General features: G+C 44.7%; 1 protein-coding gene across 3 annotated transcripts in view; it reads right to left on the bottom strand.

Moving 5' to 3' along the window:
* The window catches only part of LOC110977607 (uncharacterized), a 116,329-nt gene extending 108,861 nt beyond the window's left edge, over nt 1-7,468 (bottom strand). For 2 of the 3 annotated variants that reach the window (XM_087146932.1, XM_022231872.2), the window contains exons 1-2: nt 6,772-7,468; nt 357-658 (exon numbers count right to left, since the gene is read on the bottom strand). In XM_087146932.1, coding sequence (XP_087003058.1) covers nt 357-658; nt 6,772-7,332 — 863 coding nt within the window. In that variant the 5' untranslated portion in view covers nt 7,333-7,468. The remainder of the gene's footprint in view (nt 1-356; nt 659-6,771) is intronic. The other variant, XM_022231873.2, reaches the window with a different exon arrangement.
* Between the last annotated feature and the right edge of the window lie 10,057 nt (nt 7,469-17,525).

The raw sequence follows: 17,525 nt of genomic DNA on the forward strand, positions 1-17,525 counted from the left end.
CTTGAAGAGATTTTACAGCAAAAAAAAAATCATCACTGAAAATATGTTGTCGCATATCTGATGAACCGACAAATACAAAATATCACTGTTTTTGAGAAAAACAAATTTTCAGTTGAGTAGTTATTGCATGCTTGTTTTCAATATTTAATTCAACCCTCATTTGATCTCTGTGTATAAAAGATACAATATCGGTCTTTGAAATCATTTCCTAATTTGTATTTTGGCTCTATAAGCAATACTTTGTTTGAATACTGCTGTCAAACCTATTCGTCAGTTCGTGAGATAAAATCTGTAAATCACCAGAACTGTCGATTTTTCAGTTCATCAGATATGTCTTCAATACATTCACTACTTACGAGGTCAGTAGAAACACTCCCTCCTTGATCCGACTCAAGGCATTTTGAGCCCCGGGTTTACGTGCAAACTCAACAATTCCTTCTGATGTCGGTCGACCACGATCATCCACAATAACCACTGCTCTTTCAACAACACCAAACTGAGAAAACGCTTGTTCCAGAAGCTCATTGGAGACACTTGATGGGATGTTCTTTACTTTCAAGGCTGCGCCATGAGTGGCAAAACGAACTCGCAGCATTCTGTTCTTTCTCGTTGTGCCATCTAGCTCTGCCTTGGCTGCCTCAGCATTATACCTTGTATCCTAAAAGTGTGAAAAAATCTTAATTAGGAAAGATTGTTTTTGAGGTACATGTATAATTGCAGAATAACTTCTCTGATCCCCATAACAGTCCAGTTGACCTTGGATTCTACTATCGCTAGACCATGTCTTTATGTTAAAAAAGCTGATTTATATACAGGATTGCTTGATATAAGTCAATTCATTCAAATCAACATTTAAAACACTAAACAGTACATTATGTTAACAAAGAAAAAAGGAGCAATTTTGTTTGACGTTTGAATGGAAATCATGGGTTCTTTTCAAAAATGACCACTTACAAACTCTGCAAAATCTCTTCAAGAACGAGGGTGTCTGTTTTTTATAAGCAGCACATTTAACCACGAAAAAATAAAACAAACAATACCAGCCACAAAGTGATAATACATCTTTCCATTGGAACAAATCCGATTTATCACAAGGATTCAATTCCTTTTCCAAACAAGTTCTCTATTATAGAAGGCAGGCAAACTTATTTTCATTATTGAAAATGCATTTACCTGATGACTGCAACCTCACACTTTTTTTTGTTCTACACGGTCTTAAGATGGCAATAATTTTCTTCCTGGTGAGAAAAGGTGATTTCCCTGCAAATAGCGACCTGCAGATTACCTCTCAGGGCAAAGATCTAAATATTTTCCCCACTCTGATGCACGTTCCTCCAGTTCTGCACGAGGATTACATAAATCCAACAATAGGCCCGTTCTCACAGGGTAGGACGCCCACCTAAGGCGAGTGCTCAGCAGAGGACATGAGCTCACTAGAAGTTCCATTGTGTGCTTCCTTAGCTAACCCTTCTATGCTGAAGTCACTCTTTGGGTCACTTGGTAAACACCTCAAAGAAGCACAGCTGTGTGGTGTTGTGCACTACACCAACTGTCCCTCCAAGCAATATCAGATTGCACTTTTGTGCTGCCCAACAACTGTGCTTCACTGTTTCATGTGCATAATTGTGCAGTAAATCAAATGCTGCGCAAAGGACTGCACAAAAGACGCTGGATCATTTTGTGCTGGCAACCTATTGTGTACACACTGAACATGTGCATGTTTGTGTTCCATATAGAAAACACATGCAAGATAGTGACCGTGGGCACTTGTGCATAATTGTGCTCTAATTAGTGATGCAAATAACCCATTTCCACTGCCTGCATGTATGCCAATAATGGCAGAGGTATGCAAAATATGGCAAGTTTATTACGAGGGGAAACACATACATAGCAGGTACAGGCCGGCCAGGGCAAGTCAGTTTCGTGTTGAATACAGTTCAACTCTGGCAAATTCCATAGTAAAGGCTTTATGATATCAAACTCATTCGCAGGTATAAACAAGTCTTGTAACTACCAGAAAGTGGACTACGCTACCGTAATAATTTTCAGAGTATATACGGGTAAGTTGATTCTCGCACTGAAAAATGTCCCGATGGCTTATGCCAAAGATCTTACAGTACCGTGAAGCAGCAGCATTCTAATTCAATTTAAAGGGGGAAAAAAAATCAAGTATGATACCCGAGTCTGTGTACCACCAAAATTATATACTTTCTGTGAAAATTCTCCGTGTTTTATGTTTCTTTTGGCACACACTGTTCTGACACATCTATACACAAGAGTCCTTCACTGATGTAAGTTTGATGAAGATCCAAAGTTGTTTGGGAACTTAAGTTGATGCCAGGAAAACAAAGGGGGTTTTGGTCAGAAGAAGAAAAAAATACAAGCTGTGTGTCTGTCACAAGGACAGAACACAGGGCTTTTCTGGTTTTTTTGTTGTTCTGAAGAAAAGTGCCTTGTTGGCATTTCATCAATTTTATTAAAATATTCACATTCAGACTTTACATATACAGGTTTGAACAAAAAAGACATACATGCATGCTTCAGGAGATACAGTGCTTTAAAAACTGCACCTTTAATGTCAAATGACTTGTCATTTGATGACACTCATCTAACGCACTCCTCTTTTGAGATATCTACAAGGTTTGAACCCCATCTAACATGTACTTCACAAGATATAGAGCTTGGAAGAGTGCACCTTTAATGTCATGTGACTTGTCACATGATGATGTTATCACATAAGGTCAATCTCCGTTAATTTTAAACCTTCGCTTCGTAACTATCTGCAAGGTTTCAACCCAATCAGACATGTACAAAATACAATACAAAACATTAATGTTATCGCGGAAAAAGTACAGACTAGAGATTTTAAACATTTGTCCCTTTTGGCGTTCCATACAATGTGATCTTACTTCAGCACCATGTGCTTGGTAATTTTCCAACTCCTGAATATATGCCATATGCACTCGTTGCTGTCTATGTTACAGGCACAAATTGCACATCCACACACAGCAGCCAATGCACAGTATGCGAATGGATTTTCGAGTTCGCAAATATTATAATAGGCCGTTGCACGTTCCCCTCTATAATGCTCAGAAAATGATTTCCGTAGCACATCTCTGAGAACTACATGTACATGTACATAAAGTCTGCTGATTATTATAGTTTCAGGGAAGTTACAGTACAAAGTTTTGAAGATTTATTGGATGAATCAATATTGGAAAACCCTGTTTCGACGTATTTCTGCTAGTTCCGCTAGTACATTGTGTTTGTCAGCCTGTGTTCAGCAAAGTTGTAAGTTTTGGCTGCATACATGCACTTTTCACAAAAACATTCAGCCCTCAGTTTCTACCTATTGCAAACTACTGTATATGTACTTACATGCAGGTCAATATGTCCTCCAATAGTATTATGTAACTATGTGTTTTTAATTTACATGTATTGTAATTTATCTTATTACAGCCTTTAATTACCACCCTTTCATGTGATGTGTAATTTTCACAACCTGATACCACATTTTGCTTTGATTTGGTTAATTCCAGATTAAACCTAGTTATGTTCCACAAGGTGGAACCTTGGTTCCACCTTGGTTCCCCATAGAAATATGCACGTTTTCACCGGGACCACAGATTTGTGCTTGTTGTAATTGGAATTTGGTTACAATCGATTTCGTAATAAGAGTCGACTGCCGCGTCGCAGAGTTTTCTGAAAATCACCTTACCATTGCACACGCGCAATGTTAGGGCGCAGCTAAAAGGAGCAGCCACTGGTGACCCGAACGTAATCATTACAATAAAAACAAATGGACAGATAAATTATAATAGTTATTAAGTTTAGAGGGTTTTGTGACGTTAAAAACCCTTTTTTATGCTGGCCCCAAGTGTTGTTTGCAGTTTGCCTTTGAATGCCAGCATCGCCGCTGTATAAGTTAATACCGCGGTATTCTTTTCATGCATACCGCGGTATCGAAAAAGGCAATACCGCCCAAGCCCTTATGAATGGTTTAGGTTTAGTTGTCAAACCCTGTTTGACTTTAATAACTTTGGATCGCTAATTTTATGGGAGATTACACTGCCAAGGCTTCTGGGATTTGGGGGAATTTCCAAAAAGCTGGCACCATGGGAATTTTAAATGCTTCAACAATTACTTGCATTTTGAGTTTTTCATGGTAGAGGAAGAATTAATGTCAGGCTAAGGGCTCCATTGTTTAGGTTTTTTCAGTTCTGAGCAAATTTTTGTAATATGTGACAAAGTAGGCCTACTTTTTCCACCACAGTTTGCTTCAATTTTTGAAGATTAAACGGTGAAGTTGGTCCAGCGGAAGATTTTTTTGGAAGACATACATACTCTAAGGAATGATTTTCTAATTTGTGTCGATTCTTCAGATATTGCATTTGAGTTTCCAATAAGAAATACAGGGTAATAATCAGAGACAAGAAATTTCATTGCAAGGAATTTGGCGTTTGGGAAAAACTCTGATGTACATGTTGTTTTCATCGTGCAAAATGTGCAAAATCGTGCAAAATGACGAATGGGTCGGATTACTGCACGCCATGCATGGCGCCACTATGATTCTGCAAAGCATGTGGGCCAAGTCTCGGCATGGACTTCAATCTTTGGCAATGAAAATAATGTCTTGCGGTTTAAGTTCCTTTATTTGGTATAAACCACACATTTCTTCAAAAATCAACGGATCATTTTAAACGGTAGTCTTTTGGAATCGCTGGACTGTACCTGGAATCGGATCTCAAGGTAATGGAATCGGCGGTGGTGTGGATTCGATTCCTCAAAAAAGTGGAATCACAACTCCAATTCCCAATTTGGAATCGATCCCGTCCGATTCCAGCATGGATTCACCCAAGCCTAATCTAAAGGAGAGTAGTTGGAATTATTGGGTCTAGTATCCAAAGCAACATAAATGTTCATTATGCGAATACTCTGTGCCTGTTTTTGTCATGTGACGTACGGCCAAAGAGAATGCAGATGTGTGTGGATCATCGAGGGAAGACAAGTAAGGATGGTAGAAAAAACTCTTTTTTGGCCAGTAATATAAGACAAAAGCTACAAAATACAATCACGCACGGTAGTTCCATATGGGTTACTGGGGGCCAGTCTACTGGACTCCCTCCGTAATCCTTGGCCCCACAGTGCTCCATTCAAGAAGTAGAGAGTCAGCGAAAATGCCTTCTATGAAACCCCTTTTGCATGCATGGATCACTCACCCCATCAATACTCTGATGTATTACTCTGGGCGATTTCTAGTTTGTAGAAGTCTGTGAAATTATAGTTTCGATTTGGGCCATTTGTTTACTACAGCCATCAATTACCAATCACTGGCTGATGCCAAACACAGTCGGGATCTGTTTGGCCTGGGAACCAAACAGCGTCATTACATAGATCAGAACATGACATTGCCAATGAACGTTGATGAATGATGAAATGAAATGCATATGATGCTTGGGATCAATGAACTTGTTGCCAGACACAGTGTAACTTGTGGAGCGCACACCATTCGCTTGTCCAATTCCCATCCCACACGATGACATGCACTCATGAAAATACCCGACGGCTGTTGTTTTTATTGCATTCACTACATTCACATATACACACAAGACTTCATTACAAGTACAGTCACTGATAAGACAGCATTTCGGATCACCGTCTCTAAACGCTGTCTGGTTCCCAGACCAAACAGATCTCAGCTATGTTTGGCATCAGCGATCGGGAGTTAGTCGCTGTAGTACATGTAAATGAATGGCCCAAATCAAAACCAAAATTTCACAAATTGGAAATCATCAAAACCAAAATTTCACAAATTGGAAATCATCCAAAGTAATACATCAGAGTACTGATGGGGTGATTGATCTACACATGCAAAAGGGGTTTCATAGAAGGTACATGTATTTTTGCAGAGTCTCCACTTTTTGAATGGACAGCTGAGGGGCCCACGATACAGAGGGAGTCCTGTAGACTGGCCACTAGCCCCACTAGTGGACGCGGACTCTCACTCCTGCTCCATCCTTAGCCACACATCCATACACGCAATTTGCGTGTCAGTACAATGAAAAAGTTTAACGCACCATCTTATAATCATAGGCGCAATTTTTTTTTACACAGAAATGATTCTAAGCCGCTCCGCCTTCTTAGAGCCATTTATTGAATGATTTCACTTGTGTTGTTCTGGTATTTTCCAGTCTTTTTGCCTTCACCAATTCAATCTCACAGGCTCACTCTCACAGTCGCCATCTTTAAAATAAAGTCATTGAACATCATGTCACTTGACCCCTCGTTGTTTCGACGGCTGTTCCATGTCAAGACATATCTAATACACATACTGAGCGATAAGATACTACATGCACTAATGGGCTCTTCCAAAACTTGGGTAGCAATTTTGAGATGTCTCGACATGAAACAGCCGTCAAGACGATGAGGGGTCAAGTGACGTAATGTTCAATGACCTTATTTTAAAGATGGCGACTGTGAGAGCGAGCCTGTGAGATTGAATGGGTGAAGGCAAAAAGACTGGAAAATACCAAAACGTGAGTGAAATCATTCAATAAATGGCGCTAAGAAAGCGGAGAGGCTAAGGATAATTTCTGTGTGCAAAAAAATTGCACCTACGATTATAAGAGGGTGCGCCAAACTTTTTCACTACGCCGACACGCAAATTGCATATACAGATGTGTGGCTAAGGATGGAGCGGGAGAGAGTCCGTGCCACACTAGAGGGACTAACTGGCCACATGCCTAGTCTGCAGCTATGAGTATGACTTACCAATCTAATAAAGCCGAATCCTTTAGTCTTATTCAGGAACACCTCAGATATTTCGCCATACTTCGCGAATAAACTTTTAAAATCTTCCTCAGTTGTATCAGGCGTAAGATTTCCCACAAACAGCCGGCATCTCTGGGTGAATTTCTTTTCTGGTTTTCGGCTGGATGTTTCTGCCATCATTTCATCATCTTGCGCATGTTGGCCCTGGCCGCTGTCATCTCTTCGATCGTGGTCACGTTGGTGATGACGTCGATCTCTATCACCTGAAGACATACTTGAGGAGCTCCGCTCCAAAGGCTTGTTTTCTTGTTTCGTGTCCGTGTGTGCCCGGTGCTCCTTGGTCATATCTTTAGGACTAGGCTTCGCGACGTTCGGTTCTTGTCCTGCATCACGACTTGGATTACCGCCGGCGCTGGTGGGTCTGGCGTTGGATGGGCTTGACAAACCTGAAGTACCACTCTGGTCTTTCTTCATGGCTGGTCGCTGCTGCGTATTCTTCCTGTTATCGTAGTTACTTCTTTGACCTCCCCTATAAGGACGATCGTTTCGACCACGATTCATATTCTCTAATTTTCTGTGGTAGATTAGTCTGAACAAAACGGACCACCGCACTTGTGCACTAATCCCAATCAACCAAGATGGCGACCAGAATGAGGCTCTGAAATAACGCACGTATATATGTACGCGACGTATGCTTGGGTAATAATGAATGTGTCCGATGTTCGTCACGTGTCTTTGCTGGGTGCACAGCACCTATGGTGCACTATTAAGACCACGTTGCGCAGCGCGGTGAGTGTCCTTACACGATTCGATAACAACACTGGCAGCGCTATGACAGTTGTTTGGTAGCGCAGTGTTGTTTAGGGGTGTAGTAAGTATTGTTGAGGTCGCCCTAATTAAAGTGTGCGCCCGAAAGAAAACAGTGTAAAATCCGTGAGATATAGTGTCATCTGGTAACGCAAAGGAAAATTATGACCTTGTTGTATTACTGGAAATTCTAAATTATGACTTCTAGGACAGTTTTCTTCTCTATTTCACGAGGATTTTTGTCTGGAAATTACCTTTTTTTTCAGAGAGAGAAAACAGACATAAATTATTTTAAAAAAGGGTAAGAGATAATATGGACCTAAAAATTAAGTTTAAATCACCTTAAATGCATGTTTGATCTTGTTTTCCTTTCTGTTATTTCAGCTTTATGTGTGCATGTACACCAAATCGCACTGATTGTCAATTGTTTTAAAATTTCGGAAGTGAGAGGTCAATTGTTTCCACGATATTTCTTTTTCAGGTCGGCAATTTTTGATTTCTACCAATTTACATGCTTGTAAATATTTTACAAAGGCCTTCTCAGAAGTAATTTTTGAGGAAGTAAATGAAAGAAGAATTATTACATGTTCTCAATTTTTACACAGTTTTTCCTGTCCAAGGTTACAGAAGCGGTTAACTTTCAGGCGATATTAAAATGATTTTGGCGATCTCTTGTGATCATTCCAAAAGGCACGAAAATTTGAGCGACCCACCAGATCAGAGGGAAAACAAGGAGAGATTTTCTCTGCGGCGCTGCACAACACTCATCGCGCTGCGTTACAACCTTCACCGCGCTGTGAATCAGCTCTACCGGCGCTGCGTGACGTGGCCTTAATAGATCACCACAGGCACCGTGCAAGCTGCATGCTTTGTTGTCCGCTGCTTGCCTTTCTTACGTGAGGATTAACCTCGTTCTCATAGGTACGATCTTGCCGCGCCATGTCGTTTCCACCAAGCATTGCGCGATCTGAAGGAACGCTCACGTAGCCCATGGAGTCGAGGTTGGTTTAGGCCATTGACGCGTCTCCATTATGAAGACTGGAGAGGGAGCATCGTTCGCAGGCAGCCGCTAGATGGGCATGGTTAAGCTGAGGCGATAATGTCATGTGGAACCAAAGTAAATGGAAGTAAGAAGTATTTTTTCCCGATTGCACCGTAGTCTCTGGATGTGGACAATGTCCATACTGATGTGCTCAAAGAAACCGACTTCGTGTGGGGACAGGCCCAGTGAAGTGTGCACAAAAAGAGCCTTCGAGTAATGGAAAGCAGTATGACACCAACTGGGAGTAAAGTCTGCATACCGGATTGGCCGTTCTACTCAGCGTTCTTAGGATAGGAACGATGTGTTGAGGCAAATGTAAATGAAACGCACCGTTTTGACTTATTTTTGTCTCGGGCCGTCGGCACAAAAGTCCACTCCAGTGTAACTTGACTGCCATAATTAGATTAGATTAGACATTTATTGCATCATAAAATTATAGAATTTTGTTGCTGTTGCATATCAAAAATACATATAGACAAAACAAAATGTTATCCATCGGAGACGTACACAAATCAAAAGACGAAAATACGCTTGATATCCAAGACAGATATGACAATCTTTTTAAGCTGCAGCGGGCACATCATCTGAATTTTTCTAACATGTACCAACATTAGCATTGTGTGGTATTAAAAAGGTGTAAAAGTCGACTGTGTTCTGGAGAATGTCTATCCCGGCAGGTGTTTAATTGAAGAATTTGTGGAATAGTGCTAGTATGCAGGGAACACACTTTGTAGATGACAGCCTAATGAAGTCTACAAATCTCAACCTTAATTTTGTCGGAAACAAGAGTTGACGTTTTTTAATTCACCTTGTCACTGCTGTGTACATTTGAATTTTTTTCGATTAAAATTGATCTGTTGAGGTACTTTAGTATTGTTGCGCACCCGCAAATCTTGGAAGTCTAGCGCTCCCTAGTTTTACTCGTTCTCGGTCCTTGTATTTCTCAGGGTCTCTTATTTAGCGCAGCTATGCATTATGGACATGTAGCAGAGACGCTAATGTTGTATCAAGTTATTCATGCTGTACTCTGGCGTGATCGCGTGTCCTTTCACTCCTTTATCCTTGTGTTTTCTCTGCTCAGTTTTGGCATGTCGAGATACCCCTCCACAGTGGCTGCGTGGTTGGGTGTGGTAAGGTTCCCTGAACTGCTAATGTTCAGAAACCTCGAACTTGGTAACTGTCAATCATTCGCCATAGATGACCGGGTAAGCACTTTCACGCGACGTCTTATTCTGTATTTTACCTTTTTACACAGGACACATAGATTCTTGCACACGACTCTAGCAAGAAGTCATGTGACCCTTTGAGATGGAAGATTTTCATTGGTTGAGCCTCTAGAATCCTATAAATAGAGCAGATTTTCCTTAGCTCGTCGGTCAGGTGCGGGGGACCAAACCCTTGTTGCGGAGCCTAACGTAGCGCGGCGGTTGGACCCTTTCCGCGAGAAGTGCGATAGTAACCATTCTTATGGCGAAGAAATGTAACCATATGAATGACCAGCTAGCTTAGCTTGGACCGATGCGAGAGCGGTACAAATTAGCCCAGGGTGCTGGTGAGAGTCGTAGCGACCCATCACCGTTACGTCCGAACCGATTGCCGGGCGAGATACCCCGTGTCCCTTGCCAACCTTGTCCTGCTAACTAGCTCAGTCCTCCCCGTCTCTACACTGAGCCAATGGTACACAGTGCGGCGATCTTATCATTGCGCTCAACACATTGCGGTCTGAACGGCAATGTGGTCGGTACATACCGGCGCTGGGCCCCGTCCAGCCCTTGCTAGTCACCGTGGTGGTTCGGGACAGCTCCCACCACGGCCCGGCCTGATGAGTGTAGCCTAGCTGTGCGATGCTACACAGACGTTCCGTACCCACTCCGTCCGACTTGCATTTCCAATGGTCCTGCCAAACCGTAGTTTAGTTACACTCGTATACAACTGCGCCTCTATAACTTTGCCTTTTGTGTGTTGTATTATGTTAAGCTACACCTTCTTCAAAACCACATTGAACTTTGACGAAGAGAAGTGAGAGCAATTAACCAACAAAACTGTTTGACTGTCACCAAAACCCTTGTTTCTCGTCCGTCTAATAATAAATTGTTGACCCCAAATACCACATCCCGTAGACACTAAAAAAAGTCCATGCTACCATCGACTTGATATTTAGGAACGCAACACTGGCGGCAGCGGTGGGTTATAAACTTATGCCAGTATACTGTTGTACATACAATACTACTCGACCACACTTATTGCTCGAATTTAGCTTTGTTCATGCAAGTTACAACACCGAGTAGCTTGAACGCGAGTCATATGCATGTGTACACGTACGGTACACGAAACTGTACGACTGCGGTTACTCTATATGCCCGAGTTACTATAGCAACCACTCCTTTGTGAACTCTCTGAACTACCACAGAACTCAGTGTACGTGCGGCCTGCACGTCCAGTGACCATGCCGAAGAAATACAGAAAATCGAGTCGGCTGAACGCTTCGGCTGCGGGAGATGACCATAACCTATCCCTCGAGTCAGTCACCCTGGCCGACCACACGGACCAGGTGGAAACTCTCAGGCAGCAACTTGACCAGGCAGAGAGGCGGGCTGCGGAAGCCGAGCAACGGGTCACGACACTGACGCAATCGAGTGCGCCCTCTACACTCCAGTCCCAGCCGGGGAAGTCACCGAATCTGCCGAGCGACTCCCCAGTGCAACCCAGTCTCACATCCACCGCCACACTTTCCCCTGTGAAAGACTCTGAGCCCCTTGAATCCTCAGTACCAGTTAATAAAATGGACAAATCCAGTAAAAACTTTGAAGTCCCTCTACCCAGGCAGGGTGAAATCAATAGAACTGGGGCATGGGAAGGTTTCATTCGACCTTTCATGGCCCTCGCAAAGGCCTGAGAATGGTCGATGGAGGAGAAGAAATTTTGTCTCATGAGCAGCCTCAAAGGCAAGGCTGCCGAGTTCGTTTTTTTACAACTCGACTCCTCCATCGTCAATGACTTTGATAAACTCGTTTCAGCGTTGGAAAGCGGATTCGCAGAAAGGTGAACCCAGAACGCATGGCTCACTCTACTTGGAGCCAAGAAACTGTCCCCAACAGACAGCCTGACTGAATATGTGGTGGACATCAGTCTCCTTGTCATGCGAGGAAACCTCACAGCCGATGCTGACACGAAAGAGAGTATTGCCCTACAACATTTCTTAAAGGGGCTTCTCGACCAAAAAACCACATGACAAACCCCAAAACGCTGGAGGAGGCCAGAACAGCCGTTGAAAACTACACCAGTCTGCGTGAAAATCTCTCCACCGGGAAAACTTCCCTTCGCGTTCACGCAGTTCAACCTGCCGAAAAGCACGAAGGGGCGGCTTCAGCCACTGAGGCGACGGCAAAGCAGGAGTTCCTCACGCTGAAGCAGATGAAGCAGTTTTCTGATAACCTCGACCGCCGATTAATTGGCATAGTCAAGTTGATCAAAGGAAATGGGTCTGGCCAAAAGCCAAAAGCTGGATCCAAACCTACTGACAGAAACGATGCTAAAAACAAATCTTACTCCACTTGCTTCAAGTGTGGTGAACCGGGTCACTTCACTAACAAGTTCCCTAAGCTGGCAGCCAAGGAGGCTGTCGCCATTCAGCCTAAGTTGGAAAACTAACTGGGACCGTGCCGTCTCTCCTGGTAACGGTCCCACCCTCTGAACACATAAATAGAATTGCCCGAAAGCCATTCCGTGGCATATCTGCATTTTTACAGGTGCAAATCAACGGTGCAGAGACCGAACTCTTAGTCGACACAGGAGCAGCAGTGACTGTAGTTTCGTCAGAACTTTTAACCAGAATTCCTGACGAAAAGCGACCTGATCTTCAGCCCACTCGCGAGCCCTTGAAACTGCAAACTGCGAACAATGAACATATTGCCACCCAAGGCGTGGCCACAATCGACTTGGCCATTGTAAAGCAACGGTTCCAGTGCGACGCTTATGTTGCTCCCATTGGAGACGAAGGAGTTCTGGGCTATGATTTCCTGTATTTCTATGACTGCGTGTTAGAAGCACGAGGCGGCATACGAATTGTCGGTAACTGGTTCAAGTGGACGATCAAGGGCACTCCCCCATGTGCCGCGAAGATCGCACTGAAAGAGACCACCGTCATTCCCGCATGAAGTGAGTGGTTAGCGGAAGGTGTCGCTGACGATCAAAAACTTGGCACGAACTTTGCAGTTGTAGAGCCGGCACCAAGCGAAACTCGAACGCAATGTCTTGTGATCGGCAGTTCGTTTGTTGACCCCAGCCGAAAAGATATCGGCATACCTGTCAGACTCATGAACACGTCACCCGAGAACATTGAGCTCCATGCGGATACGGCGCTTGGATACCTGCTTGAGATTGATGAGATAGAACTCATAGCCGAGCATGAGAACAACGAGGGGGATTACGCTTTCCGCATGATGCGTGCATGTAGAGTCCATGCACACCAGCCTACACTCGCAGTCCACTCACACGTCCCTGTCGCTCCTGACTCTCCTGCATCTTCTAGTCAAGGGTCAGAAGATCTTAATTCTCTGTATGACCGGAGCTGTGAGAATTTGTCCCCCCAGCAGCAGAAGACGTGAACTGTTATCCAAACACGAGAGCAGCTTTGCCAAGTCCCCCGAAGACTTGGGTAGAACATCAGTAGTGCAACACGCTATTGACACCGGCGATACTTGCCCCATACGCCAGCCTCCCCGCCGTCCTCCCAAGGCATTTCAGGGCGAGGACGAGAAAGTTCTCGAGAGTCAGCTCAAGACAGGTGTCATCAGAGAGTCGACATCCCCTTGGGCATCACCAATGGTCTTCGTGCGGAAAAAGGACGGTACAACCCGCCCGTGTGTCGACTATCGCAAGTTGAACAATGTGACGCGTCGTGATGCGTACCCCATACCCCGTGTTGATGACTGTCTAGATTGCCTCAGCGGGGCTAAAATCTTCAGCACGCTCGATTTGCAGTCCGGATACTGGCAAATTGAGGTGAAAGAGGCAGATCGTGCGAAAACAGCGTTTGTGACTCGGACTTGCCTGTATGAATACGTAACAATGCCATTCGGAATTTGCAACGTGCGCAGCAAATTTGAGCGCTGCACGGAGCTTGAGCTGAAAGGCCTGTAGTGGAAAACGCTTCTGATATATCTGGACGACATCATCATTCTATCCTTCACATTCCAAGAACACATAGAACGACTTGATGAAGTTTTGTTGCGACTCGGCAAGGCTGGACTCAAACTCAAGCCAAGTAAATGTGAGATATTCCGTGAGGAAGTTCTCTATCTTGGCCACATCATCACCCAAGATGGTGTGAAGCCCGACCCCAGCAAGGTTTCTGCGGTCCAGAGCTGGCCACTACCGAAAAACATCACAGACGTCCGCTCTTTTCTTGGAGTGTGCTCATACTATCGTCGGTTCATCGCCAAATATGCCGCGATAGCAAGCCCCTTAAATCGTCTGTTAGATGCCGGACAGACGTTTAAGTGGACCCCTGACTGTCAGACAGCCTTTGTAACTTTAAAGGCCGCATTGACCCGTGAGGAAATAATGTCCCGACAACGATGGACTTTTCATCATCGACACCGATGCCTCTGATACAGGCATCGGGGCAACTCTGTCACAACTACAGTGGTGTGACCAGACGCAACGAGAAGAAGAAAGACCGATAGCATACGCTAGCCGATACCTGACGAAAACACAACGGCGATACTGTACTACCAGAAGAGAACTCCTCGCCATTGTGATTTTGTTCAGTACTTCAGGCACTATTTGCTTGGAAAACAGTTCGTGATCCGGACTGATCACAGTGCTCTGAGGTGGATAATGTTCTTCGGGGACCAAGTGGACCAAATGGCCCGATGGCTGGAGATCATGGCCCAGTTTGACTTTAAGATCGAACATCGTGCGGGGAAGAAGCATGGCAACGCAGATGCCCTCTCTACGGTGCCGTGCGACCCCGACAATTGCCCGTGCTATGACGGGACATCCATCCTCGCTGACCTGCCGTGTGGTGGTTGTGACAAGTGTGTGGCAAAAAGTGAGTTGTGGTCCGATTTTTATAAAGTCGACGATGTGATCCCCCTATCAGCCAGAAAAGTGTACACTACTTCTGCTGAGGTTCCACCCCCTCTGGGTACCCTGACTCCTACCCCACACGAGTCATCACCGAATGACGTCAGCCCCAAATCAGCCACATCTGTTTCCCTCGTGACAGTCCTCGTGCTGATGGAAACAGTGGTAACACTCCTACTCAGCCGTGTTCGCAACCTAGGTCAAAGTATTTGGCGCTCGTGCAATATGTTCACCGGCGACAGCAAAGAAAGAGTTCTTGGCAGCCGTTTTGTAAACACAGCCTCAACTGGAGAAACTCCCGGGCAAGCCAATATGCCCACCGCCATTCGGGTTGTACGGCCCTCGAACCGAATTAAACCTGCAACTGAATCCTCTGATCCGCATGGCAAAGAGTTGAACTGTAACGTGCCCTGCATCCCCCACACGGATGCCAATGCCGGTTTAAGTACCGGGCAGCAACTTACAGAACAATTAAATCCAACTGGACAGCAAGACGACCAAGATGACGAGGTCACGAGCTCTCGTGCCCCTTTGAGCTCCCCTGTCGTTCCCCGCGCCGGAAGGGCTGCATCTTGGGTCGGCGGCTACACCACAGAGGAAATTGCTGCACTTCAAAGAGCAGATCCTGACCTCAGTTTCATCATTGACTCGATAACACAATCCTCCCAAAGGCCGAGCATAGACAGAATTGCACGTGAGAGTCCAGCCACGAGAAACCTCTGGTTGTTATGGCAACAACTTGTGCTCAAAGACGGCGTCCTGTGCAAACGATGGGTGACATCTGATAAAACCCAGTCGTATCTACAACTGGTTGTTCCACAGGAACTGCAGAATGTTGTTCTCAAAGCAACACACAACGCCGTCGCATCTGCTCATCTTGGAGTCAAGAAGACTGTAGCTAAGACAAAACGCCAGTTTTACTTGTATAAGTTGAAGGAGTCAGTGCACGAGTGGATCCGAAAATGTGCTACATGTTGCGCTTGCAAGCGGCCACATCTCACCCCACGATCTCCCCTTGAAGACTACCGAGTAGGTGCGCCAATGGACAGACTTGTCGCCGATATCTTGGGCCCTCTCCCTGAAACCGTCAGAGGAAACAAGTATATTCTTGTCGGTGACCAGTTCACTAAATGGATGGAGGCATAACCCATACCAGATCAAACAGCAGAGACAGTTGCTCATCGTTTGGTCTACGATTTCATCTCCAGATTTGGTGCCCCACATGATATCCATTCTGATCAAGGGCGAACTTATGAATCCAAACTGTTTCAGCAAGTTTGCAAACTTCTCGAGATCCACAAAACGAGAACTTCCCCTATCATCCCTCATCAAATGGCCAAGCTGAACGTTTTAATCAAGTGCTACTTGACATGATTTCAGCCTACGTTGACGATGACCAACGCAATTGGGATGTTCACCTCCCTCTCCTGACTTCAGCTTACTGAGGCAAACAGCATGAAACGACCGGATACACCCCAAACATGCTCGTGTTCGGTCGAGAAACCCATACTGCAATCGACTTGGTGCTCGGTGGGCCAACCAACAATGAAGCACCACGAGACCAATGCGACTAAGTCATCTCACTGAAACAGCGAATGGAGAAAATTCATCGCCTAGTCCGTGAACATTTGGGCAATTCAGCTCAACGCCAGAAAAAGGACCATGATCCGCGTGTTGCCCAACAAAACTACCGAGTTGGTGATTTTGTGTACATGCGCGACAGTACAAAAACCCCAGGATTGTCGCCAAAACTCAAACACGCAAAGTGGAAAGGACCTTGCATTGTTCTACGAACACTTATAGATCTCCTTTTGAGATCAGACTTAAGCTACGCGGAAAAGCCAAAATCATTCACCATGATCGGCTGAAGCGATATTACAGCGATGATGACATCCCCAAATGGATGAGAGACTTGCAAAAGACTTTGCTCAAAAACTGTGACCTGTGCGAGCAACCCAACAGTCTCTCACCCAACCCGCCAGAGAAATCCAGCTCCAGAGCCACCAATGTCCCAAAGCATCAGCCGCCTGCTGAAGCCACAGTACCCCCTTTGACAACATCTGAGGCCCCTGCGGACTCCACTCGGAGAAGTTTTCGCCCTCGCCAGAAACCCGTGAGATAGAGGGATCTCGCACAGCCCACATACATTACACGCTGTGATGTTCCCTAGAGGTCAAGACTGCTGCAGTCAACACTGGATTGCGTAATAGCTGGATCGCCAGTTCCGTCAGCCTAGCAAGCTGCAACATTGTCAACGCAACTGTGTGGACTAACTGTGACTCTTTTGCTTTGAAATGATTGGTTACAAGGACGACCAGTGATGAAATTTGCTTATGATTTTTGTTTTCTGTTTTTCAGCGTTATCATTAGCTTTGTGAGTTTTGTGGATTAGGCTAGCTTTTGCCGTAGTGGTAGCCCAAAAAGCGGTGGCAGTCTTCATGAACTGAACTGTGTTTTTTCTATACTGCCAATGAACTCTACAACTTCCATGGACTACTCGTGAACTTTATCAACGTTTGAATTGAACAAGAACTCGTTCCCTAAATATCAAGTCGATGGTAGCATGGACTTTATTAGTGTCTACGGGATGTAATATTTGGGGTCAACAATTTATTATTAGACGGACGAGAAACAAGGGGTTTTGGTGACAGTCAAACAGTTTTGTTGGTTAATTGCTCTTACTTCTCTTCGTCAAAGTTCAACGTGGGTTTGAAGAAGGTGTAGCTTAGCATAAGAAAACACACAAAAGGCAAAGTTATAGAGAGGCGAAGTTGTATACGAGTGTAACTAAACTACGGTTTGGCAGGACCATTGA

Source organism: Acanthaster planci, linkage group LG15, assembly GCF_054643075.1.
Source record: "Acanthaster planci isolate LZ-2023a linkage group LG15, COTS_SCS, whole genome shotgun sequence".
In the NCBI taxonomy this organism is placed as follows: domain Eukaryota; kingdom Metazoa; phylum Echinodermata; class Asteroidea; order Valvatida; family Acanthasteridae; genus Acanthaster; species Acanthaster planci.